The sequence below is a fragment of the Rutilus rutilus genome (genome assembly GCF_951802725.1).
Source record: "Rutilus rutilus genome assembly, chromosome: 4".
Classification (NCBI taxonomy): Eukaryota; Metazoa; Chordata; class Actinopteri; order Cypriniformes; family Leuciscidae; genus Rutilus; species Rutilus rutilus.
In genome coordinates, this window is record NC_140212.1 from 34,781,438 (window position 1) to 34,809,412 (window position 27,975).

Consider the following 27,975-nt stretch of genomic DNA (forward strand, 5'->3'; position numbering starts at 1 on the left):
TTGAATAAAGAAACACTATCTCAAGTCAGACCTACTACAGCCCACCAATAATACTTTCTATGATAGTAGCTTTGGTTTGGTCATGCCATGGTTTCCCATGTACACTTTCTCTAGGTTTTACAGTCCAAGTACACTTGATCCAATGCCAAGAGTAAAATCACAGTTGGCGTGCCCAATTCTCCACTCAAAACTGAACTTTAGTCCATTACTAACCTGACGCAGATTTGCAGTAACAATGGATCCAACATAATCTACTAGAGTTAATAATTTCAGAGTAAATCAGAATAAATTAAAACCTAACAATTTATAATTAGGGTAAATAAATCATGGCAATTACATAATCAATTCATAGAAAATCAATACAAAGCATCAAATGCTCAGAAATAGAGAGTAAAAGACGCATAACACTGCAATTTCTTTCCAGAATGAGTTTGCAAATTACTTTTCAGATCTATTTTATCCGTGAAACGCACTAAAGATAAGTCCTCTTTTCAGTGTGTGTTCTCATGTGGGTGTAACGGGTTCCTTTATGTGTGAAGCTCTTTCCACACTGAGGACAGGTGTAAGGTTTCTCTCCAGTGTGAAGTCTCATGTGACTCTTCAGACTTTCTTTTCGCGGGAAGCTCTTTCCACACTGTTGGCAGGCGTAAGGTTTCTCTCCGGTGTGAACTCTCATGTGAGTATTGAGGTTTCCTGTGTTTGTGCAAGTTATTCCACAGTGATGGCACATAAAAGGCTTCTGTCCAATGTGAGTTTTTACATGGCGTTTAAGGCGTTTCCGGTCCTTAAAGCTCGTCCCACACTGATGACATGTAAAGCAGTTCGCTCTTAAGTGAAGCTTCATGTGCTGAATAAGGGTTTCTTTACGGGCGAAACATTTCCCACACTGACCACACGAGAAAGGTTTCTCTCCAGTGTGAACTCTCATGTGAGCCTTAAGATTACCTTTTCGATTCAAAGTTTTTCCACACAGTTTGCAGGTGTAAGCGCTCTCTCCAGTGTGAACGATCATGTGAGCATAAAGGGTTCCTTTATGTGCGAAACTCTTTCCACACTGATTACATGTGAACGGCTTCTCTCCGGTGTGAATCCTCATGTGGACTTTAAAGTTTCCATGTTGATAAAAACTCTTTCCACACTGTTGGCAGGTGAAAGGCTTCTCTCCGGTGTGAATTCTCATGTGGACTTTAAGGTTTCCATTTTTTTTGAAAGACTTTCCACACTGTACGCAGATGAACTGACTTCTAGTTCCTGTGTCTTCAGCTCTATTTTCTGAGGAAGTCTTTTCAGTCTCTGAGCAACTAAAAGATGTTTCTTCAGTTATGAAATCAATGTGTTTCTCATTCAGATCTCGACTCTCCTCTTTCAGCGCCATCAGGTCTAAGGCAAATAAAGACAAATATATGTTAACTCCAGCTAATGGCAGAAAGCAACAGACATCAAAACATTTATACATGTAAAGCATAAAAACCAAAAATATACGTAGCTGTAAACAGCGATAACAGGCTCAAGTACTACGTTCCCATCGTCACACATGCATTTAAGTGGATCACTATAGGAGGACTGTTTCATAATCTGTTGTATGTGCTTCACTTCCTGTTGCCAGCTTGTGGCTTTCTGACCCTGAATTACAGTAGCCATATTCATGACCCCATGACCAAACCTACAACACCAATGTGATCTTCATCAGACAATGCACTTAGAAAATCCTGGATTTCCCATTTTACCTTTATGACATTAATTTAAACCCTCGCAATGGCCACACTGTTCGAGATATCAAGATTCTGCTGGCAATTTAGCACCTTCAATGTCTTGCCTATTGGTGTGTCTCAATCAGCACTGAAGGGGTGGCTTCTGGAATCCACTGCTGCTTCAATGTCTGTCTAATGAGTGATAATCAAGGTATTAATCAATATTTTTCCTTCTAAATATCACGAGTTGAATGACTTCTCTAGGCTTATAAGAATTTACTTTGTTATAGCAGTTACGTCTGATTACTAAAATGTTCTTTTCATGTATTCTCTGTCTGTATTTGATATCTGAATTCAGTAACAGTGCTTCCTCATTTAGCCTGGCTTCCAGAAATGAAATATATGGAAAGATGTTTAGTTTGAGAAAGGCCTTCAACGTGTTAAAACCAGGGGGGCAGGGTTTCATAAAATATTGAAGCTTCCCCGGGCGCCGCCATTGGCTAGCGGACCCCCACCTGCTGTTAGCATTCCATTGACTCCCATTCATATTGGCGTCACTTTGACAGCAAATAACTTTACATCTGAGGCGTTAAGACTCCATTTGTCCATTATTTATTTCAAAAGAAACACGAAAATGTATAAAAGGCTCCATTACCTTGTATCTTACGTTATGGCCCCGTAGAAGCAGTTTTTGTAAAAAATAGGCTAACGATTGCGTCATAACCACGCGACTCTCTGTCGCACAGTAGAGAGATTACCGTATGGACAGGAGGAGAAGCTCGCGGGCAATCGGGGGGACGTGGAGGCAAAATGATCAAATAATTCATCAGAAAACTTAGCAAAAGTTTCTCCTGCTCCTAGCTCATGGACACCTCCTACTCACGCTCTCCGTCTCTGCAAGTTTCGGAAGGGAATGATTCAGATTTCTCTTGGCACAGCTACTAGAAGACAGACGGGTTGCTCACGTCACATCTACGTCCTCAAGCTCAGTTTGAGTCTGCACAGTACGCTCAGCCATCAGGAAGTGAGTGCCTCCAACTGACTTCACTTGTCTCCGTTGAATCCAATGGGGTCGCTGTGTCCAGTTTATATACTGTCTATGGTTTTAAGCTCTTGAGATCGCACATTTCAATGGGATATGAATATAAATGTTATGGGGACAGATTAGGCGATACCGCCCAAAATTGCATACTTTTACATATGTGTAATTATCTTAAAAACTGTTAATGATAGAGAGGTGCGGTCTTGTTTGCCGCATTTCTCAGATTCCGCTGAAAACAGTGGTATCCAGTTTGTATACACTTCCTTGTTGCGTAATACCACTGCATAAAAAGGCCAATGAAATCGATGTTTGTTAGGCAGATTCCACACGCATCGTTTCTTCTTCTTTCTTCTGACTTTATTGTACAAAACACATTTGAACTTGAAGTTGTAACTTTATTTTAATGATTTTTTTAAATTATTTGAACAAGAAATAATAAATGTGACTTTGTACAAAACAGGGGCATACCGGTACTTTTTGTTGTCCAATGGTGTGACAAACTGAATTATAAGTGGAAAAGGCCTTTAAATGCACAAATTTATGTAAAAGGTGTTGAATAGTATAATAATGATATCATCACTATGCACATATAAGGATGGATTGAAGCTTCATTAGGTTTTATACTAATTATAATGAATATAATCCAGGCGTTTGGGTAAAGTCCCTATGTGTACATCTTATAGTGGGATAATAACATGATTGTGAATTTTTATTGGTTACTTTTGATGTGGGAATGTAATAAGGACAAATTGATAAGGATTGTGCATATTTGTCTTATCTGTCACACAATCTCTGAATTAAATATTAACATAAAAAATGTTGTCACACCGGTGGACAATATTTGGGACTACCACACAAAAAAGTTAATAAAATGCTAAATAAATAAGGAATTAGAAAGGGACACATTTAGTTTTGAGTTATTCACATATTAAGCAATATAATTATAAGACATTTGACATACATTTTAGAAATATTTTTTTTTCCACTTTGGATTTGAGTTCACGTCAACCACCCACTTGTAGGTAAACTGCAATCGAGGATTTTTTTAAATCGACTACTCGACTTTAATCGAGGAATCGTTACAGCCCTAGTGAATTCAAATGCTTTCTTTACTGGAACTTTAGCCTTTAATATTGTAGTAATATGGCTCCTTGTGTAGTTTTACAGCATTAGCTGAGATAGATTTTTATCCTTAAAGGGACAGTTTGTACATAAAAGAAAATACTGTCATCATTCACTCAAGTTGTTCCAAACCTGTATGCATTTCTTTCGTCTGCTGAATGCAAAGGAAGATATTTTGAAGAATGTTGGTAATCAAAGAGACTTGAGGTTGAATAAATGATGACAGAATTCTCATTTAGGGTGAACTATCCCTTTAAGAAAATTTATTATAATTACATTTATTTAAAGCCACAATTTGTTCAGTAAACCACTGTTTAACAAATAAGAAAAGAAAAATGTTATGTTTAGTTGTTTGTGTGTGTTTATATTTTGGAAAGTAATAATTTCTTAGGTTCACTTGAAGGTATTATACTTGCATTAGTGTTTGTCTGGTCATGTGATCTCATGTCTGACCGCTACATGTCAAATAAACCCACTTTATTTAGGACACTCATATTTCATTCATTTCTGTAGAGCTGGACATTTTAATAAAGATCAAATAAACCAACCTGTTTGTGTCTCAGTTTCTTCTTGTTTCACTCTGAATGTTTCATCAATCTTCACGTCTTCAATCTCCTCTTTAATAAACGCCATCTTTATAACAGTCGCTTCACAAGGAGTTTTTCTGTTTGTCCTGTTTAAGATGAGAATAATTAACAGAAATAAAAATAAATCCACACTAAATCTGTGTGCGTCTAAATCAGATCTAGTTCAGTAGTTCAGTTCACTGGTAAGAAAGTCAGAGTGAGAGTTAATGGACTTAAATCACCTGATAAAGCAAAAAAAAATAAAAAAAAATAAAAATAAATAAATCTCAAATCTCAAAATTATACACTGAAGGTATGATTTATAGTTGGTGTTTAATTATGTATATATTATATTTAATAGATTACTCTTTCATGAAAACATTTGCAGTTGGTTTGGTTAAAGTTGTCATTACTCATGTTTGTTTGTTGTTCTTATTGCATTTACACTGTTTAAACCAGCAGATGACGTCAGTGTGTGTCATCGGTTAAATTCAATTCAATAAAATAAAATAAAAAAACATCCGTTTCTCTCATCACTATTTACCACTCACCACATTCGCGTTTACGAACTGATTCGCGTTATTGGGAGCAAAATTAGACGCTCCTTTTCAATTGCGGATGCACTTTACTCACAAGCAATAACGTACATTAACTTTAGATAAAGCATTACAGTGTTACATTCAATAATACATAATTACCTTTAGATCGCTTACAAAAACTATAAAATACACTGAATGGTTTGCATCTATTTAAACGATTTAAAACACTAACCTTTCTTCAGCCAAATCACAACAGTTGCAGGAGCGCGGCGCAGCCACATGACGTCACTTCGCCGCACCATCATAAAAGTCCTGTTCACACGCTAAAATGTGCATGGAAATTACACACAAAAAACACACACATATAAATAATAAAACATAACAGAAGAATTCAGAGTAATAAAAACATTTAAATACATGTCTAATTGTGTGCTGAAAATAACTGCGTATGAAAGTGTTTGTAACACATCTAATATTTGAGATTCTGTCTAACAAGTCATGAGGTTTGCCATTTATTTTTTAATTATTATTATTGGGTTTATTTCACAATCCATTTTGTCATTTTTGTTTGATGCATTTTCTATTGCCATTGCATAAACTACTACTGTCATACAAAAAATGTTTGTCTATAAATTATACCAGATTATTCAAAAACAAATAAATGTATCCTAAATGTATATAGTTACAATTGTGCAATCCAAATTAGTATGCACAATACAGGTGTATGTGTAACATGATCTGACCTCCATATAAGGTTTTTTATTGCAGTGCATTTTCATCAATCTTTTCTCAAGGTCAGCATGTGTCGTTACAGCTCTTTCCAGTCTTTTGGAGTGACTAGTGTTGCTTCAGACAGATGTATATTTGAACATCTGCTTTCACATTGCTTGTAGGGGTAAAGAGAAACTTCTGACCATTTTGAGCCCTAAACAAACTCATGTCAGAATCACAACAAAAAATAAATAAAAAAGGGGGTGAGAAGGGGTTTTTAAATGACAAATGGAGGTTATTAAAAATATACAACAGAGACAGACAAATAGAAAGCTATTGGTGTTTCAGTGGGACAGCATCAAATACTCTGACACAGCATTAAATATTAACACATCAGTTAATGTAAGGTTTGTTTAATTTTAATGTAATATTTTGTTAATGTATAGTTGTCCACAGAACTCCACATCTATGGAACACTTAATAATGTATATTTGTAACATTTGCTGCTCAAGACTGGAACTTTGTTTCTGTAACAGTAAGTAAATAAAGATTTTTTTTTTTTTTTTACGTGAACTCATACTTGAGTGTGCAATCTTTCTTTTAGGGTACGTTTACACGTCAACGATATGCTTAAAACGTTTTTAGTTGGAAACGGTGCTGTGTAAACAGGCCCTTTGATGCAGTTTTTTTTTTTTTTTCTTCTTCACTGCAAAGTTTTTTTCTGGGGTATAATTTTGCAGTATCTTTTTATGAAAGAAGGCCAGTAACGCTGATACCAATACTGCTATTGATGTCTCTATAAAACTGATTAATTTTTTTCTCAATTTTAGCCATTAAATACAATGTACAACATATACGGTATGGTGGATAACATGACCATTATTTTAAAAATTCTCATCACCAAACTGCAAGGTTGATAAAACTGTTAACAGTACAATAATGAAGTCTGAACATTAAAAAAAAAAAAAACTTGTGGTAGATGCAGCTTTCAGAGATCAATCTTGCACATTTCCCCCATCAACGATGACAACACAAATCGATTCAAGCTCAAAATATATAGACTAAGATCTAAAATACTGAATAATAAAAATCAACCTATTTATATCACCTTTCTCTAGTAACCCCTCCGATGTACCAGTCAAAAATGGACTTGACTGACTTGCAGAAAAATACTGTGTTCAATTTTCAAATATTGACCTGCACACATTCTATTAGTGTCTTGTTCCACAATATTCCACACTTAACAACCTTTGCCTCTGTAATACAACAATAATGTCAGCCGCCCAGGAGACCTTGAAGTCATCATCTGAGGGTCGCCGTACCAGAAAGCAGAGGAATGCTGCAGACCAGGAGAGGGTCTGAGGTTCTTTCAGATCGATCTGTGTTGGGGGCACCTGAAGATCTTTCAATGAGCTCTGATCGGCGTTTGAGTGGTGGAAGACGTAGCAGTGGAGTACATGCCGACTACCCCCTTGAGAGAGGCCTGTGTAACCGGTCCAACTTAGGTGGGGCGATCTCAAGGAGACTAAAAACCACAGCCTCTAGAGTGCTTCTTGAGATCAAGTGAGTGAGGTTTACTAGCACAGCGACTACTGGCTTACGGCGGTTACACTCGCCCCCCTAAACCTCAATCCCATCCGGGTGACCGCTTCTACTCGACCCACTTACAGTTACACATATACTTCGGATAGTTAGGGGAGTGGCAAGGTGCACGGCTGAAGGGAGAGTGAGGGAAGAAACTAGGCTGGTAGTGAGCTGTTTGGAAAAATATAGACTCTCCTTTGCGTTTTGTTGGTTTTGGGGAAGTTGGGACGCCAAATAAATGATGACCTTTTGGTGATTGTCAATTGATTCCCTTGTGCTCAGTATAAACAGTGAGAAAATGTTTTACTTGTTTTGTGCTTGGCTGTTCAGACAAGGATTCACTGCTGGGACATGGGACTTCTTTGAGGCGACCCATGGGACGGGTGCCCTAGATGGTGTGGGACCCTGAAGAGGAGGGTTGACAGTCTAGTTAGCAAGAGGACAGAGACATTCCTGATTCTGCAGAACCGTTTGCTGTGTTGCATAAGAGACACGTAAAATCAAACGAGGAAGCGGTTGACAAAGCAGTTTCAGATAGACCTCCAAGATATAGTTTCAGCATCGACATCACAATGTGCGTGACCGTGATGGTCACATCGCAGGATGTGCGATGTCAAGTAAGGCAAATTAATCCAAACACATCATGCTATAACTTGGGCCCCAAATAGAAAAGCGACCGACAGAAGAGCCCATGCACTCAAACAAAACAAGACAGAAGGGCACAGACATGGCAAACAAACCACCATGTGCTCCAACAGAAAACAAACGCACAGGCCTGGCAGAAGTGCACAGGGCATGGGTGTCATGACCCTGACGCCAAAACTGAACCAAGACTAGACCAAAGTGTCAAGATCTAGACAGCACACCCCAAACACACAAAACATAAGAGCACACACTGCATTAAAAGGGGTGTATCTGTACACGCAATATATCAAAAGAAACAACAGACCCTCTGCTTTTAAACAACAACAGCAAAACCTGTTTTATCTAGCTTAATGCACGCTTTTTTTATCAACACTTGAATATGGATACGTTTTTGTCAAAGACTACATCCAGATCAGATTCAGAATGATGATCAAAACATAGATGGAGTAGATCGAGTCCAATGACATTGGTCCATCAACACCCCTAAAGCTTCAAAACCACTATAGCTCGTTCTGGGTCAACATTTAATTCAGTAACTTTAAACAGTTTTGATTTATATGCTGTATAATGTTGATAAGCGGTAAATGGGCATATGATTACAAATGAGATCCATAGACAGTATATAAACTGGACACAGCGACCCCATTGGATTCAACGGAGACAAGTGAAGTCAAATAGAAGCACTAACTTCCTGGGGGTCGAGCGTACTGCGCAGACTCAAACTGAGCTTGAGGACGTAGATGTGACGAGAGCAACCCGTCTGTCTTCTAGTAGCTGTGCCGAGAGAAATCTGAATCATTCCCTTCCGAAACTTGCAGAGACGGAGAGTGTGAGTAGGAGGTGACCATGAGCTAGGAGCAGGAGCAGGAGCAACTTTTGCTGTGTATTCTGTCTCCACGTCCCCCCGATTGCCCGCGAGCTTCTCTTCCTGTCCATACGGTAATTCTGTACTGTGCGGCAGAGAGTCGCGTGGTTATGACGCAATCGTTAGCCTAATTTTACAAAAATTGCTTCTACGGGGCCATAACGGAAGCTACAAGGTAATGGAGCCTTTTATACATTTTCGTGTTTCTTTAGAAATAAACAATGGACAAATGGAGTCTTTAAACGCCTCAGATGTAAAGTTATTTGCTGTCAAAGTGACGCCAAAATGAATGGGAGTCAATGGGATGCTAACAGCAGGTGGGGGTCCGCTAGCCAATGGCGGCGCCCGGGCGGTACCTTCAAAATAATAGAAAACCCTGCCCCCCTGATGAGATCGCATGTTGCTGCTGCTTCTTCACCTGTGTTTCGATCAGGAGATTCTGTACTCTTTCAGAAGAAGTGTAATAGCGCCCCCTACCGTATAACAGTGAAAACCCGGAGAGCCGGGCATTTCCATCAATGGTGGGTAAAGGGTTAAACTGGAATGGCCGCTGGTAAAATTGAAATTTATCCCACTAAGAAACCCTTACAGCAAAGTGACTTTGTCGTTACATTTATAATACATACCTCTCGAAAGCCTTACAGGTGAGTGACTTGATAGGTTGCAGGCCGAGGTGTGCAGCAAAACTATGAAGTTTACACAATAATTCATTGTTTTTATGCTTTGGAAAAATTGTAAATATAATTTAAAACATAAAAAAAGTCAGAAAACAACATTTCAACAGAAAACAACATTTAAAAATACAAGTCAAGTCACCTTTATTTCTATAGCGCTGTACAATACAGATTGTTTCAAAGCAGCTTGAAAATGACTTATTTCAGGCTATTGTTCAGCTCAAGTCAGTTCAGTGTTGATTCAGTTAAGATTATCAATTATTAAATTAGTTCATTTCATCTGTAAAGCGGCTCTGTAGAAAACAGTGATGTCATTGTCCAGCTTGGATAGTTAAAACAATACAAAAATGGATATTAAAAGATCGCAACAACCTTCCGAGTTGAAGATGAGTTGACCCAGTCTCGTGTGTACGATACTGTGGAAACGAGAGACAATATCTGATATAAATACAGTATATTTTCTGTGAAATAATTTGCTATATCGTATTTTCCGGACTATAATAAATTGCGTGTGTTTTTATTTTTTATAATCTAAAACATGCTGTTATTTATACTCCAAATGGATTTATATAATGCATTTAATGATAAGTAAGCAAAAAGCAAACACTAAAAGCGTTTTTTAAAGACATATTTCAAACACACCAACAGCCACAGATTAAAACACTGTAAGCTTGCACAGTTCTGAGAAGAATCCACTTCAACATCATGCACAAACCAGGTAAGACTGATAATCTAAAATGGCTCTGTCAAAAATGATAAAGCTTGCTATATTTGAGTTCAATAATAGTTTTTGATACATATATTTGATTCATATCAAACATTTGATATAGTTTGATATAGAAAAGTTCCAGAGACCTCTGGTAGGTATAGGTAAAGTAAGCAAGAAAATAAGTAAATAAAGAAATGGTGTATGCACTAAATTGTTTAAGTCATTAGTGGTTTGCCTTCTAGACAGAATCTCACATATTAGATGTGGTTCAAATCCTTTCTTTGGTAGTTATTTTCAGCACAGCACTGAACAACATACGTATTTCTATGCACTTTTGTAATTTTAGAACAGGACTTTTATTGTGGAGTTGTGATTTGACGTCATAAGGCTGCGCCGCGCTCTTGCTTCTGTTGTGATTCGGCTGAAGAAGGTTAGTGTTTGTAAAGTGTTTAATTCAAAGCTATCCGTTCAGGTTATTTCATAGTTTTAACAGGATTTGTAAAAAAATAAAAAATAATGCGTTATTATTGAATGTAACGTTGTGATACATTATCTAACATCAGTGCATGTTCATTTGTTTGAGTAAAGCGCATCCACACATGCTTAACAGAAAATGTGCGTCTCATTTCGCTCCCTTTATTATGAATCAGTTTATCATGAACACGAATTCAGTCACGGGTAGAGATGAGCAAAACAGCTTTTTGAAACTCCGAGTCAATTGAATCAAATGCTTTTCAAAATGATTCAGAGATTCGAAGCGCTCGATTCGTGAAAATAGTGTAAATGCAATGAGAACAACAAACACTAAATTTTGTACATTTTAAAATGCAATTACATATCATTAACTACCTAGTTTAAACTAAGTATTACTCTAAAAATGAGATGTTTTATATTTTGTGTTCTTTTATTAATTTGTAGTGCTAGTTTTGAGCCTTTTTATAACTTTTAGATTAATCAGGTGATTTAAGTCCATTAACTCTCACTCTGACTGACTCTCTTACCAGTGAACTGAACTACTTAACTAGATCTAATTTAGACACACACAGAGATTTAGTTTTGAGTGTTTTTCTTTCTACTAATTATTCTCATCCTAAACATTCTATTATAAAGATGGCGTTTATTAAAGTGGAGAGTGAAGACATGAGGATTGAAGAAACAATTAGAATAAAACATGAAGAAACTGAGGATCAAACAAAGATGCTGTTTATTAAAGAGGAGAGTGAAGAAATGAAGATTGAAGAAACATTCAGTCTGAAACATGAAGATCCTGAGGAACAAACAGGTTGGTTTCATTCTCAAAGCTGAACTCTGTCATTTGATCCTTATTAAAATGTCTAGCTCTACAGAAATGAATGATAGTTTTGAAGAATGAGTGTCCTAACAGGGTTTTCCCTGGGTCAAAAAGGGTCTTTGGTGGCGGTGGACGGACACTGTGTGAACTGTGAGCACAGGACTGACAATAAATGCAAAGAAACAGTTTGTAATATTAATTGATCCTATATATTTATTAATTAAAATTAATCGCTGTCAGGACAGATCATAAAACAATGTACTGATAACCATTTTTCATTTAAACATTTGTAAATGTGTGATAAGTCACTGACTGACTGATTAAAAAAAGTTAGTAAAAAAAAGCAAAAAAGTAGCATTACGTATAAAATTAGGCTGCCTCTGACTAAAGATTTTTCTAATCGACTAGTAGTCGTTCATTTGAGCCATTAATCAACTAATCGCATGTTTATATTAACTTAATTACTTGAATATATACTGGGTGGCAGGGATACTAAACCATAATAATCCTTTAATATATACAGATGGTGGACAACCAGAATGCCTATTACCGCCGCGGCGAAAATAAACCAGCCGCATTTCAAAGTTGTTCCCGAAATGACCGCCAGGTGGCGCAAAGGGACATTGTGCAAAACAGCAGCAATTGCCGTATTTTAATTGCCGTATTTTAAAATGTAAGTGGGTTAAATATAAAACCCTAAGCTAGGGGTGTGCGATATGACGATTTTTGATCGTGGACAATTAAAATGTCTCCACGATTTGCTTTTGAAGAAATATCGTAGAATCGTGCATTATATCTGTTCTGGCGCCTCTTTCCCAACATACTGAACAACGCAACGTATATTCACATAAAATGTTAACGCAGCGGAACGGGACTGCAGTTCACAAAAGTTCATATTTGCATGTGCTTTAATGCCTTGTCGGTTAAACATTTAATTCGCGTGCTGATGCGCTGTTCTACGTGTGCGTTTCTCAGCGCATACATGTGAAGCTCACATGCACTAAAAGCCTGTCTACCAGAGCCTTGATACTGGACTAAGTTATCTTTCGAGTCTTATTGTGCTTATACTGTTAAATACACACAAGGTTTACATAAACAAAGTCGGTTATGTCTAAAGTGAAAGCAAACTTGAGAAAATTGAGAGAAAATCTGCTTGTCAAATGCGTGTATATTAGACGCGTCGCGCGCAGCTCTTTAAGAGACAGTAGCAATAGTAAACACGCTGCCGCTTGTCCTTAAAGGGATAGTTCACCCAAAAATTATCTCATCATTTACGCACTCTAATGTTGTTCCAAACCTGTTTTAATTTCCTTCTAATAGTTTCTAATATTTTTCTAATATTAATATTTCCATAGGAGAAAAATATACTATGGTAGTCACTGGGGTATATCAACCGTTTGGTTTCCCACATTCTTCCAAATAACTTTTATTTTCAACAGAAGAAAGAAACTTATTCGAGTTTAAAACAACTTGAGAGAGTAAATTATAATAATTTGAATTTATGATAATTTGAATAAAACAACAAAATGCAAAGAGAAAATCACTCACTGCTCTTGACTGATAACTTTAATAGTAGCTTTAATAAGTATCAATGTATAATTTATACAGTGAAGTCTGTTTTGTTTTATTTTCATATTTGTTCATTTAATTACTTTCTTCAATGCTACTTGTTAAATACACCTACTGTAGCTGAAAACATAAAGCACTGTTTAGCCTATTTAATTTGTATATTAAGTTGTGTATGTGTAATGTGTATCTTTGATCTTAATATTTAATAACAAAGAAAATAATGACAAATATATTTATCTTTGCCCCTGTCTGCCATTTTTTTATTTTTTTATTTTGTTACCTAAGGTTTTTGTTTTTAAAATATGGACATTAGATTGGCTGTAGTGCTAAGTCACAAAATAGTAACATAAACCAACATAAAAAGAATCGTGATAAAATCGTTAATCGTGATTTTCCTGAAAAAAATCGTGATATGATATTTTTGCCATATCGCCTACCCTAAGCCTAATAGGCATATTTTTCATATATATAAATAGGCCTATTAGGCTACAACAGAATAGAACCAAAGATAGAATCAATTTTAGAACTGAAAAAATAGAATCAAAAGTTAAAAATAGAGACGATATTAGGAGCAATGACGCTGAATATTTTTACTATTCTATTGAGGAATTAGATAAATGAAGAGCTCTCGTGAGCGATACAATTGCATAGTAATTTAAAGTGATTTCAAAAGCAGTCCTTAAAAAATAAAAATAAATACATGGAGTAGTGTGGCATAATTTTTGAGAGATTACGCGGAACGTGTTTTAGTTAAGATCCTGGTTTCAATGCCCTTAATGTATATAGGCTAGGCTACTGCTTTAAAAAAATGTCACAACGCGTTTTGAGATTGTTTTGAATTAAACATTGACGTTTAAAATGTAGTGTTTTGGCACACCAGGCCGAGTGGCGTTACGCATTGTTCAAAAATCAGGTTTTATTCTGGCATGTTGAATTGGCGTTAGAATTTTTTTTTAGATTTATTAGATTTAGATTTTAGATTTCGTTACATTTATTTTTCTCATAACAGCTAAAATAACTTAATATATGCCTTGTCTTAATATGACCTACTTAATATAGGCAATAGGCATATAATAGCCTATATAATAAATTAGCAAAACCTGGCCACTAAATATTTAATTTTCAATTATTTTAATGATCACAATTAAAGTTTTAATTTTATTAAATTGAACAAGCGCAACAATCAGCATTTAATCAAATATTCTAAAAGATGTTTATTTCAACATAATATTTCGTTTTTTCGACATGTGTGCGTGCAACAAGCAAGATGTGTATTTGTAAATCCGGTGATGCGTGCATTGATTTTTATCAATAAACTAGTGTTTTCTGACAGTGTCGACTGCAAAGATGAAGTTGACGATCGCCATATTTGTAGTGAACGCACCTAGAGAGAAATGCACATAAAGACATAATCAGAGAGTAGCCTTTTTCTTTTCGTTTTGAATTATTTCGTTTGAAGACATTTCAAGCTTTGTGTATTTGATGTATTTATCATGTCTGTGTGAGGCATACGCTGAGTTTCGTTAAGTTAGGAGGATGAGATGCGCTCCAGCTGACGTGCAATGCAAGTGACCGCGCGGGCGCCTCCATGATTAGTGTCTGTTATATTTGCTTCTCTTACTTATTCAATCCAGGCAATTGGTTGATGAAAAATTTATTAAAATTAAGATACAATTTATAGAAAACGAAATTCACTTTAAAGAAAGGTTTTCTACTAAACAAAACTTAATGAAGTGGTCAAAATCATGTCTGACCCACTCCATATCCATCTCTCGATATAATGCATCCTATCTTACTCGTGTTGTTCACTTTTCATATTCAACATAGATGGAAAAAAATAACATTATAATATTTTAACAAATATGATACTAAATGAGATTATTTAATGGCTACAACAGTATAGTAGGCCTATAGACTCTATTTGTACAAATTGCTGCACATTAATTTAATTAAATGAAACCTTGTAACGAATTCACACTGTAGGGTAGACTGTGTACAGTTGAGACACCTTAAATAACTTGCGTTCGCAGCAAGCACAAGTTGTGATTTTTTGAAATAATGGTTCTTATATGGCTCTTTGTCTGGGTAAATGGTTCCATGACAACCCTGTAAATGTCCATGTAAAAAGTACTTGTTCTGTATTTTGTAACTATGTATCATGAGCTATTTGTCATACAATTGGTGGTCTTTTTCCCCTTTTTAATTTAACAAGAATAATTAGCGAGTGGGGCTGATGTATCTCCAATTGACTAAAATATGAATTACATTCCTTTGTGTAACATAAGATGCGATATGGCCCTGAATGTGTTTTTTGAAATCATGAAAAGTGTTGCCGTTGCCGCTATCAGTTCAGTGGCAATGGCTCATCATCACAGACGAGCGCCTTACAGACGGGGTAAAATCACAATACCAAATGCACACTAAAGTGTCCCTGTTTGTGATATAGAATTATTGATGAATACCTTTAGCTTTGAAGGCTACCCGATCACACTAAATGCGCCTCTATAGCACGCATTGTGTTTATCATGCAATTTATACGCCAAAATGAGTTTTTACGTGCATAGGCCTACTGTGATACGCATGGGTAGGTTTAGTATTGGTAGGGTACGTGCATATGATACTGTAGGCATGGGTAGGATTAGTTGTGTGGGGTGCGTGTATTACACGCAAAAAGTGTGTATCAAATGCACGCGAAAACTGTGTCATATGCACGTTAAAACTCATTTTCGCGTATAAATTACACGATAAACACAATGCGTGCAATCACACACACTTAGAACACTCATTCATTACACAGTAAGAGAGAGCTGAGAAGGGTCTGCTGGCATCATGCAGTACAAGAGCGGCCTCTAGAGGTGTAATAAAAACTATCGCTGATGCCTCGTGTTGTTTATTTCGACACGTGATTCTGCGTGCTGCACTGAGAGCACACGCTGCGTGGAGAGCGCTGACATCAGATGCGTGTTTAAAGCACCGACAGCTAAAAGGTAGCCTATGTATTATGAAGGTAAAATAGTAGCAAAACTCGAGAGCACGTAGATGTGAATTTGAGAACTTGTACAATAAATATTCGTACTTGTACATGAACATTTACACTCACAGCTCCAATGTGAAAACCTGTAAAATAAAAATCTGAAGTTGAATGTTGAAATTTGCACTCGCATACAATAGTCACAAACCTGTATTCTGAATCTGAAGCTGCAGACAAGTAGACCCAAATGTGTAAAATGCCATTCACAAATATACAACGACAGACACAAACTTGTAATATATATTTTGCGTTTAATCTTACGTTCACATTCGCAGTACAACCTCAAATAGGCACTTGCAACTTCTCAAATCTGTCACTGCAATTTCAAATTTCACGCCTTGACTTTTGCTGCTCTTTTCGCGATATATCAGGTGCAAAACTAACTTGTGCACTTGAAACTCAGAGGCGGCGAGCGAGAAGGGGGGGCGGGAGTGGGGGGTTCAAAGGAGCCGTTTTATTGGTTGGCAGCTAGCCAATGAAATGGGACTTCGATGATGTCACGAAACCCGCGTGCACTGAAACACTAACATGGCTTAATGCATTAGACTGATATTAAAAGAAATAAATGATATTATCAAACTCAGTAAACGCAATGCTTATAATGCATACTACAGAAAAGCAGATGAGCACAGAATATGACGAAAGAAAGCAAATGTGTTCATGAACTCACATTTGCTTTCTTTCGTCATATTCTGTGCTCATCTGCTTTTATTATCATTTATTTATCATTTATTTCTTTTAATATCAGTCTAATGCATTAAGCCATGTTAGTGTTTCAGTGCACGCGGGTTTCGTGACATCATCGAAGTCCCATTTCATTGGCTAGCTGCCAACCAATAAAACGGCTCATTTGAACCCCCCACTCCCGCCCCCCCTTCTCTCTCGCCGCCTCTGAGTTTCAAGTGCACAAGTTAGTTTTGCACCTGATATATCGCGAAAAGAGCAGCAAAAGTCAAGGCGTGAAATTTGAAATTGCAGTGACAGATTTGAGAAGTTGCAAGTGCCTATTTGAGGTTGTACTGCGAATGTGAACGTAAGATTAAACGCAAAATATATATTACAAGTTTGTGTCTGTCGTTGTATATTTGTGAATGGCATTTTACACATTTGTGTCTACTTGTCTGCAGCTTCAGATTCAGAATACAGGTTTGTGACTATTGTATGCGAGTGCAAATTTCAACATTCAACTTCAGATTTTTATTTTACAGGTTTTCACATTGGAGCTGTGAGTGTAAATGTTCATGTACAAGTACGAATATTTATTGTACAAGTTTTCAAATTCACATCTACGTGCTCTCGAGTTTTGCTACTATTTTACCTTCATAATGTATACACTACATTTTGTCATATCATTATAAAGTGATTAATTTGTTGACTAAATGCTGCATTAGTAGAGAAAGAACAGCACAACAGTAGCCTATGTTTGTTTGCCTTCAAGGCTGAGAGGACGCTAACATTAGTAGTACCTCAAGCGGTTAAAACACTGACAAAAATAAACGTAAGTCCGACCCGAATGTTTAATGTCACAATTGTTACCTCTATTTGCATTAGTTTATATCCAGCTGGTCACTTTTATGCATTTAATATGCAGAGAAGTTGCATTTTAAAGCTAGAGACGTAAGATGGCAAACTGATATGTTCATACAGCCGACAGAAACATAAACAAATCAGAAAAGCATTAGATTTCGGTTATTTTTTCGTCATCACTTCAATACATGTTTTGTTATTTTGATTAGATAATCATCAAGTGTTTATAAAATAGAAGCAAAAGTGTGAGACTATACATTTAATATTTATGTCATTTCAATGCTCTGGCATTGTAGATATTTAAGCATGACTGTTTGGATTTATATGAAATGATAATACTTACAATAAAATTCCATATGTAACATTAACTAAGGTTAATAACTTCTGTATAAGGATTGTTCATTATTTGTTAATTAACATGTACTAATACATTTTTAAATTAAGGTTTTTATTTGTTAACCATAGTTAATGCACTATCAAACTAACATGAATGATCAAGGTGCAATTGTATTGCTCAAATATTATACCGATCAAATTGTTACTTTTTTATTCATTAAGTTGGCTTGAAAAATAACAGTAACTGGTTTTATTTGTTATTTATTTTTGTTTCAGTTTGAATGAATGTCTTTTATTGACTTCAATATTTATTCATATTATATATTTATTTCATTTAGCATGTTTTCATGGTTCAATACAGTTTTATTATTTTTATAATAAAGTTCAGCACTGTTTTACTTGGAGTGTTATGTTTGTTTTTATCCAGTATCAATTTTAAAAACTATCGGTTGATTAATCGGTTATCGGCAAGTATGGCCCAACCTAGCTATCATTATCGGTAAAATCCACTATCGGTCGACCTCTATTAGCTATACTATGTGTATTTAAATATCAGAAACATAACTAAACCTTATATGACTGAAAACACTGAACTGATCGTCTTTGGTTCAGCGAAAGCCAAAGCGCGAACGAATTTATGAGCTGATGACACGGGACACTGACCATTCTAATCTCACCGGTGTGATTATTTCAAATAAAAACAAAAATAAAACTATATTTTTTGGAAGCTAAAGTAGGCTACATTTACAATTAATTTGCGTCATAAATCTGAAAGGGCACGTGCCCCTCGGTTTGAATAGGCGCTTCTGATCGTTTCATAATGTTTTTCTCACTTTTGATTCACACCTTTGCAAACCCACCCACATTTCACAGCCATGTATATATAAAAAAGGCAAATGCCACGGAACTTATTTTGCAAACTGAACTGTTCCGTCCGAAAAATGAACACCTCTTCGTTTTACAGTTCCAGGATGACGAACACAAGAAAGGTAACACAAAAGCTAATAATTTTATTGTTGTTCAATATGAATTTAAACATTCTTCTGGTTTTAAATGTTATTTATCACATTACCTACTATGTTTTTAATCATTCCACTATTGTTGACAGAAATCTTTGAAGGAAAACAGACCCCCAGGCCCTGCATTAACAGAGAGGAGGGAAAAGGCTGCGACAAAAAGCGTGTGGTCCCGAAAAAAGCGGTAATTTGCTTTATTTAAGATTTTTAGATACATTTTACATTAAACTGACTAGCTTTGTAACAAAGTAGGCTACCACGGATTTTAATTGTTATTTATCACATAGCCTACCTACTATCCTTTTAATTGTTATTTATCACATTACCTACTATGTTTTAATCATTTGTTGACAGAAATCTTTGGAGGAAAACAGAGCCCCAGGCCCTGCATTAGCAAAGAGGAGGGAAAATGCTGCGTCAAAGAAGCGTATAGTCCCGAAAAAAGCGGTAATTTGCTTTATTTAATTTTAATTTCATTTGCTTTTACATTAAACTGACTAGCCTTGTAACAAAGTACCACGGATTTGTATTAACACGTGTTTTCTCTTGATATAGCCAAGTACTCTGTTTAGAGAAGTGATGGGACACCAAAGACAAACCGTGTCTGAGGACTTAAGGCCTGAGCTGGCAAGGCGCGACGCAGAGATAAAGGCACTAAAACAGCAGCTGCGAGTCTGCAAGGCGAAGCATGTTGAGGAGATGGAGGCCCTGAGGAGTGAGCTGCGTGTCTGCAAAGAGGCACATGTAGAAGCAAAGGCATCCCTTGCTGATATGCAAGCTACCCACAGAGGGCTAATCGAGATCCACTCCACGGTTGTAACGCAGCTAAGAGATGCACAGACAGCGGTAACTGAGGCTCTAAGGACACGGTCGAACTGTACACCCGCCGCAACCTCAGACTGTCTGACTCCGACCAGGGGTACTCCGTGCCAGGATGCAGAGAGCAGGGGAAGTGTGCCTTCTTCTGCCACAGCACCTATTACAAACTCTCATCCCGATCTACCGTTCACTTCTCCCACTCCGGAGCTTCTTGAGTCGCTGATGATGCAGAGTCGGGGGCGACCAGATCGGTATGGTTGCTTGCTGTTCCGCGCCGTGGTACCGCAGCAACTCTACGAAGAGTGGGCATCCACAACAAACTGGGATGGTTCGAGAGGCAAACGTGGACTGCCTGTAAACGTAAGGCAATTTATAACTAATTCAGTTGCCCAGAGATTCCCCCGCATGGCTAGCTGTGACGACAAGCGGATCAAGGACAGGGTGAACGAATTTCTACGCTCCCCGAGGAATACTATTGCTCACTGACGTCTACAATATTAGATATTGTAGTCATCAATGTGTAGTCATTATTTATTTTTTAAAAAACTGTACATATTTACATTTTGCTTGTCAAAATTAACAAATTATATTGTAGATACTATTTTTGTAGCTAACGAAATTATGTGTCGAAAAAATAAAAAAAGTGTTTTTACAAGACTTTGTGCTGTTTTTTGTGTTTATTTATTATTATTATTATGAGATGTAAATTCAGCCATTCTGTTGGACAAAAATTGTCCCTAATGTAAAATGGAAATGAATGGTAATTTTATTTTATAAATATAAAATATTTAATATAGGCTATAGGAGAAAAAAACAATATGGTGTAGCAATATTTTAGATCTATCAAATCTCTCTGCATTAATAATAAAAAAGTAGCCCATGTTTGTTCGGGATTTGAACCCGTGTCATCTGAATTATTGAAACGTAAGTTATAGCCTACCACTCGGCCACAAATTTTTGTTTTATTTTGTTTGAAATGTATTTTTACATATTTTGCTTTCGTTAATGTTAACCAATTCTGTTGTAGCATAATAGGCCTATATTTTTTCCCTAAAAGTTTGTTTTATTCTCTGCTTTGTTTGTTTATATTTTTACAAATTCAATCAGTCTCATTTTTGTTAAAATAATAAAAAAAAGAAACGTTTTTTTGTTTTTTTTCAAGATCTTGCAGATAGGAAACTTACCTTTTAAAATGCCGCAGTTGCTGCTGTTTTGCCCTGTCACTTGCGCCACCCGGTATAGCCTAGTCATTTCGCGAACGACTTTGAAATTCGACTGGTTTATTTTTTCTGCGGCAGTAATAGGCATTTTGGTTGATTATTTATTAAAGAATTCAATTGATAATCATAACAACATGTAAGCCTATTTAATTCTGAATATAACAAAGAATGCTTAAACCGACTAACATCGGTTAGTAACTGCAAGTCCTGAAAATGTTTAAATTTTACGGTAAATTATTTAAATTTATTTCACTGTTATGTTTCAGTTAATAAATCTACAAACACATTAAAATAACACGAAGTAAATGACAAGTAACCTATTGACATAGCCTTTCTAAATTATAGAAAAACTGGGCACACAATGTTAACGTGTGTCTACTTTGTTTAAATTTAATGAATTTGAATTCGTTTAACCACAATATTTATCTTGAATTTATCTGTGACCTCAGCTCAGATTACTGCCGCGGCAGATTACGTCATAAAGAGAATAAACTGACACTTTTCAAAGTCTGTGATTACAGCACCACTCAGCGGTAAAAGGCAGCAAATACACATCCCAATTTCCCGCGGCGGTAAAAGTCTTATTCTGGTTGTCCACCATCTGTAGGCGTAATCTATAACCTATTCTGTGCTCGAGGAAACATAAACTTCTAATAGTAGACATTTCAGGCTTTCTATTCACCTTATTCTGCGCCCGTTCTATTTCCCATGATTCATAGCGGGTTCAACTGACTAAATGGTTTTCTACTTCCGGTTGAAGTGTTTGTTTACACAGAATGCAAGTACTAGCGTTAAGTGATCATTTGTAGTTATTAAAGTAGTAGACAATTTAATTTGTTGGTCAGCGACTGAAACTGCAGAATAGACACATGAGCATAATGAATTCATAGAAAATATTGCTCAGAAACATTTTTATTCAAATCACAAAACAACTGTTAAGTGCTGCCGCTGTTAACAGTATGAAAACTCATTTTTTACACAATCATACATTTAAAAATGCTGAGCATAAGTATTGTTGTACATAAGTGAATATTTACAAATACAGAATGTTGTTCATATAAAATTGTACAATTTGTTGTTAATGCAAATCTGATCAAATCTATTGTACACAAACTCAAAGAATAACAAAAAAAAAATCATACAAAGAGTAAATATAAACAGTAAAAAATGACAAAAGGCAGCGAGTGTCAATATTAAATATACAGGAGCAATTTATGTAGACGTGTAAAGGGTGTGTGTTTGTGTGTGTGCATCTGCATCTGCCCTCATCCTCCTGGTCTATCACTTCTGCTGTTGCTGTACAAAAAAAAAGAGCACATAGGCTACATATTAAACTCTACAGTTTCTGTCCATGTTTCTCACACTGACAACATTACAGTAAAAGCTTATGATAAGCTCTTCCTCGCTCAGGCTAATAACTACCTGGCCCACATAACGATAGCAGCTAGCTCTACGATAGCCTTCAGTGGAGTTCATAGCACTAAACCTACAGTAACATTCAGTGGACAAAGGCATAAACCATTAATGGCCATGTTTTTAACACATTTACTCATAATGGGCTTATTGTTCATAAAAATGTAGGTTAGAATGCCCACAGACAACACGAACATTTTTGTAGCAGGCCGGTGGAGTTCGTAAAAATGTAAACAATCGTAGGTAGCTAACTAGGTTAGCTGTGAAGTGGTGCTATCGCTAACCAGCTACACAATTCAACATTAAAAGTGGCTTACCTGTCGCTTCGACACGAACAATTGCACGTCTCTTCTTCACCACTGGTCTGTCATATCCAAGGTATAATTCCGGGTTGGGATGGTCATCCGTGGGGCGTTTGTCAACAAAATGGTGCGAATAGACACCTTTTTCGGTGGATGCTTCAGTTTTAACGCAGCTAACCACTCTAAATGTTTACTCTCTGGCATTGAATGTATCTGATACGGAACCGGACATGGGCATTCTCTCCTTCTTATCTTATGCTCGAAACACTCAGTTTCTAAAAAGTTTGAAATCTTCTTTGAATTGTTAAAACAACCAACAACAGCACATGTGGAGCCTGAACTCATTCTCTCGCTGCTAGTACAGGTCGAGCGCTACCAACCGGAAGTAGGCAACTGGAGTCGTCGTCATGGCAGGCAGCGTGCATTGTTTAGAGCAGAATAAGGTGAATAGATATTTCTCATGTCTGTGAGCCAAGCATACGCTGACTTTCAGTTCATTTTTGTGACGACCGAGAGACCGAGACGGCAGAAAGCGTATCCTGTTAGATTATTTTATTTTAAAAAAACACGTTTTGTTGTTATTATTCCTTTAAACAAACAAAAGACCCTTTACAGTTACAAATGATATTTTTTTTTATAGGGTTAGTTCACCCAAAAATTTAATTTCTGTCATTAATTACTCACCCTCATGTCGTTCCAAACCCGTAAGACCTCGTCTTCAGAACACAAATGAAGATATTCTAATGAAATCCGAGAGCTGTCAGTGTGACTTATAAGAGCTTATTTGTTGATCCTGCAACATGTATATACGGCTGTTCTTCAAACATTAGAAATGTACTGTTACATGCATCCAATGGGATCTAGGTATTTGGAGATATTTTTTGGCTTTTGTCTTGTCAGAATCAGTACAGGAAAATTACTAGACATCCCATATTTGCTATTCTTAAAACAGTCTGGAATGTTGTTCAGGTTGTGAAGACATTTAAAACTGAGTATCATGGACATAACAGTGAAATATAATGACATTGGCTCCTTGGGGAAGCATACAAGGAGAAAAGCAGAGAACCTAATACTGAGCCCTGTGGCACACCATACTTTCCTTGAGTAAATGAAGATTCTTCTTGTCAAACACAAGTTGTTGGCTAGATGTGACGAATGTCCACAAATGCCAACATATAAATCTGTCCAAGAGAATGTCATAGTCGGTGTTGGCGAAATATCTAATGACTAGATGCTGAAAGCAGTTCGTTTATAACATTAATATACATAAACAATATGGCTTACATCCTGACTGATATTGTTCACAAATAGTTTCTCTGCAAAACTGAACATAGTTGAGATGCCAATGTTTTTCTAATATTTTAGACCTAAATTGCAGGTTTTCCAGTTCTTATTGTTCAAACTGTGGGTTTTAGATAGTGGGTTTGATAACTGTTTGATGAGTATTTGGGATGTGTCCTAAAAGTAAAGAGTAAACAATATTGTGAAGAGGTTCTGAGATTACAGGTAACAACTCTCTCAGTTGCTTTGTGGCTACAGGATTCTGCGTACATGCCTACATGTTTGGTGTCTGTTGTTTGGTGCCATTGTTAACTTCTCTATTTTCACCTTAGACCTGACAGAGCTGAAAGAGGAGAGTGAAGTACTGAATGAAACGGAGGAGAAAGACCAGTATGATTTCACAACTGGAGAAAACTCGTTTAGTTGCTCAAAGACTGAAAAGACTTCCTCACGAAAAAGAGCTAAAAAAACCCAAACCAACTTCACCTGCCAGCAGTGTGGAAGGAGTTTCAAGAAGAAAGGAAGCTTGAAAACCCACATGAGAGTTCATAAGAGAGAGAAGCCTTTCACCTGCCCTCAGTGTGGTAAAGGTTTCACTCAAACGGGAAGCTTTAACAGGCACATTAGACTTCACAATGGAGAGAAGCCTTACCCCTGCAAACTGTGTGGGAAGGGTTTCACGACAGATCTAAACCTAAGGTATCACATGAACAGTCACACTGGAGCGAAGCCTTTCACATGTGATCAGTGTGGAAAGAGTTTGAGACACAAGGTAACCCTTAAACAGCACATGAGGCTTCACTCAAAAGAGAACGTTTTCAAGTGTCATCAGTGTGGGGCGCGATTTAAAGACAGTAAACACCTTGAGAATCATATAATAAGTCACACTGGAGAGAAGCCTTTCATGTGCTATCAGTGTGGAAAGGGTTTCACGCTTAAAGGAAACCTGCAGACTCACTTGAGAATTCACACTGGAGAAAAGCCTTTCACCTGCCCTCAGTGTGGAAAGAGTTTCACACTCAATGGAAACCTTCAGACTCACATGAGAATTCACACCGGAGAGAGGCCTTTCACGTGTCCTCAGTGTGAAGGGAGGTTCACGTATAAAAGAGACCTGAAGCGTCATTGGAAAAAATGTTGTGGAAAGGCATCGCAGTGTTCCTCAGCGAAGCAAGAAGCTTAGAACGAGGAGCGATTTCAAAGTCATTTGCACATTAACTCTGGAAGAAGGCAATTTAATTGGGATTAGTGTAATAAAAAATTGTCACACTTTAGATTCGTGTCCAATTCTCACTAATTAACTACGACTTTTGCCTCAGTCTCCTAATTGCTGCTTATTAATAGTAAGGTAGTTGTTAAGTTTAGGTATTGGGTGGATTAAGGGATGTAAAATAAGGTCACACAGAAAGAAACTTAGGTTTTATAAGTACTAATAAACAGAAAATATCCTAGTTATTGACAACCAATATTCTAGTAATATGCATGCTAATAATCAAATAGTTAATAGTGAGAATTGGCCCCTATACTAAAGTGGTATAAAAATTATTTTGTCACACCAAACCGACTTCAATGTGTATTAGTGGCAAGGAAAGCCGACTGTGTTTCGGTACTTGAACTAAAAGCTGTACTTGAACACACCAAAAGGACTAAAGGAAACTGTCAACTAGCACATGCATTCTTATAAATACTTGTGTGAACAGATGATGCTCCTACACATGTCATTTATTTGCATCTGTCTCTTTGGCTTGATGCTGTTTATTTTCTTTTGTCATGTATATGTGATTGCCTATGGCCATACTTGACCATCTCCTTCGATAAAGTTTCAAATATTGAGCGGTTGCAGGAGAAACAGTCTAATTTCTAAGGTTGTAGTGAAGCGTCCTCCTATATTTTATTCAGTTTAACACCTCAAAACTTGTGTCCTTCAGTGAGATAATGATGTAAAAAAAAAATTGTCATGGGGACCACTGAGCAAGAATCAAGGCTTCATCTGTATTTTTATGGACAGATGTTCTGAAATGTGTTTGTCCGACCAAATTTTAAGTAGGCGTTTTACCTCGTTCACCTCGTGGCTATGCTCACACTAGCTGCTTTTCCATTACAGATTTGCACAAAACTATTGCGAAATGACACCGTTTCCATTAACCGATGCGACTAAAATGTTTGTTTTTTTTACTCGCGCGAGTCATTCCAACAATCATGGCGACAGATGTTTGTAGGTTTGTGTATATTCCAGCCTCCACACTAGGCATTATTTTTATTGGAAGGAGACGATGGTGTGTTTATTCAAGCATTAATGGCAAGGAAAGCCCCTTATACTTGAGAGCGGCACATATGAGGTGTTCCCCCTCCTTCTGTTTCAAGGTCTTGATAAATTGTGGCATTTTTTTGTTGTTTAGAACGTTGTTTGTTTAGTCTTTTATGAGTTTAAAGAAGAACTCTGTCTCGTCTTCTGTCCAAACATATCACGTCATCTTTAAAGAATGATCGACTTTTACGTACGTCAGGTGACCCGTAAATGCGAAAAAGACGTTTCTATAGCAGTTTTGCGAAATATTCCTTTTTCAAATTGCCTGAAAAACCACCTCATGCAAGCTTGAATACTTTTTTTGCGATATATAGGAGTTTTTGCAAAATCGACGTGTTTCCACTGGGCGTATTGTCAATTCACCATTTTAATTTGCGCAATTTGAAGGGTAATGGAAACGCGGCTACTGTGAGTCCATAACTAATTATTTGCATATTGGAATCTGATCTAAACTATTGACTGTCCACACTGTATCACAACTGTTCATATCTGATTTGTGTCCTGTTAGTTTTTCTGAATATCTGCATTGGTTTCTATGGCAATGATGTTGCACTGGTTGGCATACGCTGGGACTACTGCATCTTCTGAGGCAGCGGCAGAAAAGTAGGAGGTTGGTATCTGTATATGTGTCTTTATTCGGGGTGGTGGTGGCGCAATGGATAAGACACATGCCTTTGGTGTGAGAGACCCGGGTTCGAATCCACTGTGAGACACCAATGTGTCCCTGAGCAAGACACTTAACCCCTAGTTGCTCCAGAGGCGTGCGACCTCTGACATATATAGCAATTGTAAGTCGCTTTGGATAAAAGCGTCAGCTAAATGAATAAATGTAAATGTAAATGTATTCCGTGCTGTCGTCTCCGCCAGTCTCAAAACATGTCTTAATTTCTAGGCTATTGAAATTTTTTGCTCAGCCAGCACTTGCAGTAACACAATCTTGTTTCAGCATGTTTCCTATAACATTGTCTGACATGTTTTACATGGCGTGAGGAAAGTCACATAAACCACGGGAAATTCGATTAGAGCAGTCAGACTGAAACTGATTCCATGTGATTTTTTTTTTCTTCTTTTTCTTGGTTCGGTTTCAATATGTATTAACTAACATGTATTTCAAGTAAATTTGGTGCTTACGTCATTGCATTTTACTTGTGTATGTACTTTAAGTTTGTTGTAAGTATATGGGATGAGTGCATGGTAAAGATAAACAGCCACATCTGCCTGGTTAACAAAAAGTGAAGTTGAAAAACTTTTTGATTTGACTGGATTTTAATTAGTTTATTTCAGTGCTTCTCCCCATGGATTTATGCTGTCAAATTAGGGTGTATAAAACATCAAAGAGTTATTTTAAATGCATTGAATTTCTATGAAATTTCTCTAAACATTAAATTCTTCCCTGAACGCAATAAAGCACATTTTGTACACAATTTATACCATATTCAATATCACATTCTATCTGCGAGTGAAAATCGGGGCTAAAAACGTGGATTGTGTACACAGAGTAACGTACCATGTCTTAAAGTTCAAATCATTTAAAACTGGTTTCTTGAACATGACAATGAGTTCATTAAACTCAAATGGCCTTCAGTCACCGGGGGCCGTATGTATAAAGCCACAATTTTAGTCTTAAGTGTGTCAAAATTCTAAGAATGACATAATTTTACTCTTAATCCTAGACTTAAGAATAAGTGTGATTCATAAAGTTTCCTAAGTTTCA

The 27,975-nt window shown here is 36.7% G+C and overlaps 2 protein-coding genes across 5 annotated transcripts; one reads left to right on the plus strand and one right to left on the minus strand.

The window, feature by feature from the left end:
* Positions 1–285: 285 nt before the first annotated feature.
* LOC311290069 (uncharacterized protein) lies at positions 286–5,260 on the minus strand. The gene is made up of 3 exons (XM_084408366.1): positions 5,193–5,260; positions 4,404–4,528; positions 286–1,380 (listed from the first exon to the last, which is right to left on the minus strand). The coding sequence occupies exons 2-3, from the start codon at positions 4,486–4,488 to the stop codon at positions 473–475; spliced, it is 993 nt and encodes a 330-aa protein (XP_084264492.1). The 5' UTR covers positions 4,489–4,528; positions 5,193–5,260; the 3' UTR covers positions 286–472.
* A 5,251-nt stretch (positions 5,261–10,511) lies between these two features.
* Positions 10,512–27,688, plus strand: LOC311288715 (uncharacterized protein). Of its 4 annotated transcripts, XM_084406242.1 has the most exons (6): positions 10,525–10,578; positions 11,259–11,430; positions 18,867–18,891; positions 19,011–19,102; positions 19,273–19,365; positions 19,474–20,392. In XM_084406242.1, the coding sequence occupies exons 2-6, from the start codon at positions 11,407–11,409 to the stop codon at positions 20,221–20,223; spliced, it is 984 nt and encodes a 327-aa protein (XP_084262368.1). In that variant the 5' UTR covers positions 10,525–10,578; positions 11,259–11,406; the 3' UTR covers positions 20,224–20,392. The 4 variants fall into 4 exon arrangements, with proteins under 4 accessions (XP_084262367.1, XP_084262368.1, XP_084262369.1 ...); XM_084406240.1 differs by lacking the exons at positions 10,525–10,578; positions 11,259–11,430 and having other exon boundaries at positions 18,618–18,891; XM_084406241.1 differs by lacking the exons at positions 18,867–18,891; positions 19,011–19,102; positions 19,273–19,365; positions 19,474–20,392 and adding an exon at positions 24,286–27,688 and having other exon boundaries at positions 10,512–10,578.
* The last annotated feature ends 287 nt before the right edge of the window (positions 27,689–27,975 follow it).

Excerpts from the sequence above, each read along its gene's own strand:
- LOC311290069 (XM_084408366.1), bottom strand. The coding sequence starts at position 4,488 with ATGGCGTTTATTAAAGAGGAGATTGAAGACGTGAAGATTGATGAAACA. Across the intron at positions 1,381-4,403 it reads AGAAACTGAGACACAAACAG|ACCTGATGGCGCTGAAAGAG; the intron begins GTTGGTTTATTT and ends TATTTGCCTTAG.
- LOC311288715 (XM_084406240.1), top strand. The coding sequence starts at position 18,723 with ATGTTTTTCTCACTTTTGATTCACACCTTTGCAAACCCACCCACATTT. Across the intron at positions 18,892-19,010 it reads GGATGACGAACACAAGAAAG|AAATCTTTGAAGGAAAACAG; the intron begins GTAACACAAAAG and ends TATTGTTGACAG. Across the intron at positions 19,366-19,473 it reads GTATAGTCCCGAAAAAAGCG|CCAAGTACTCTGTTTAGAGA; the intron begins GTAATTTGCTTT and ends CTCTTGATATAG.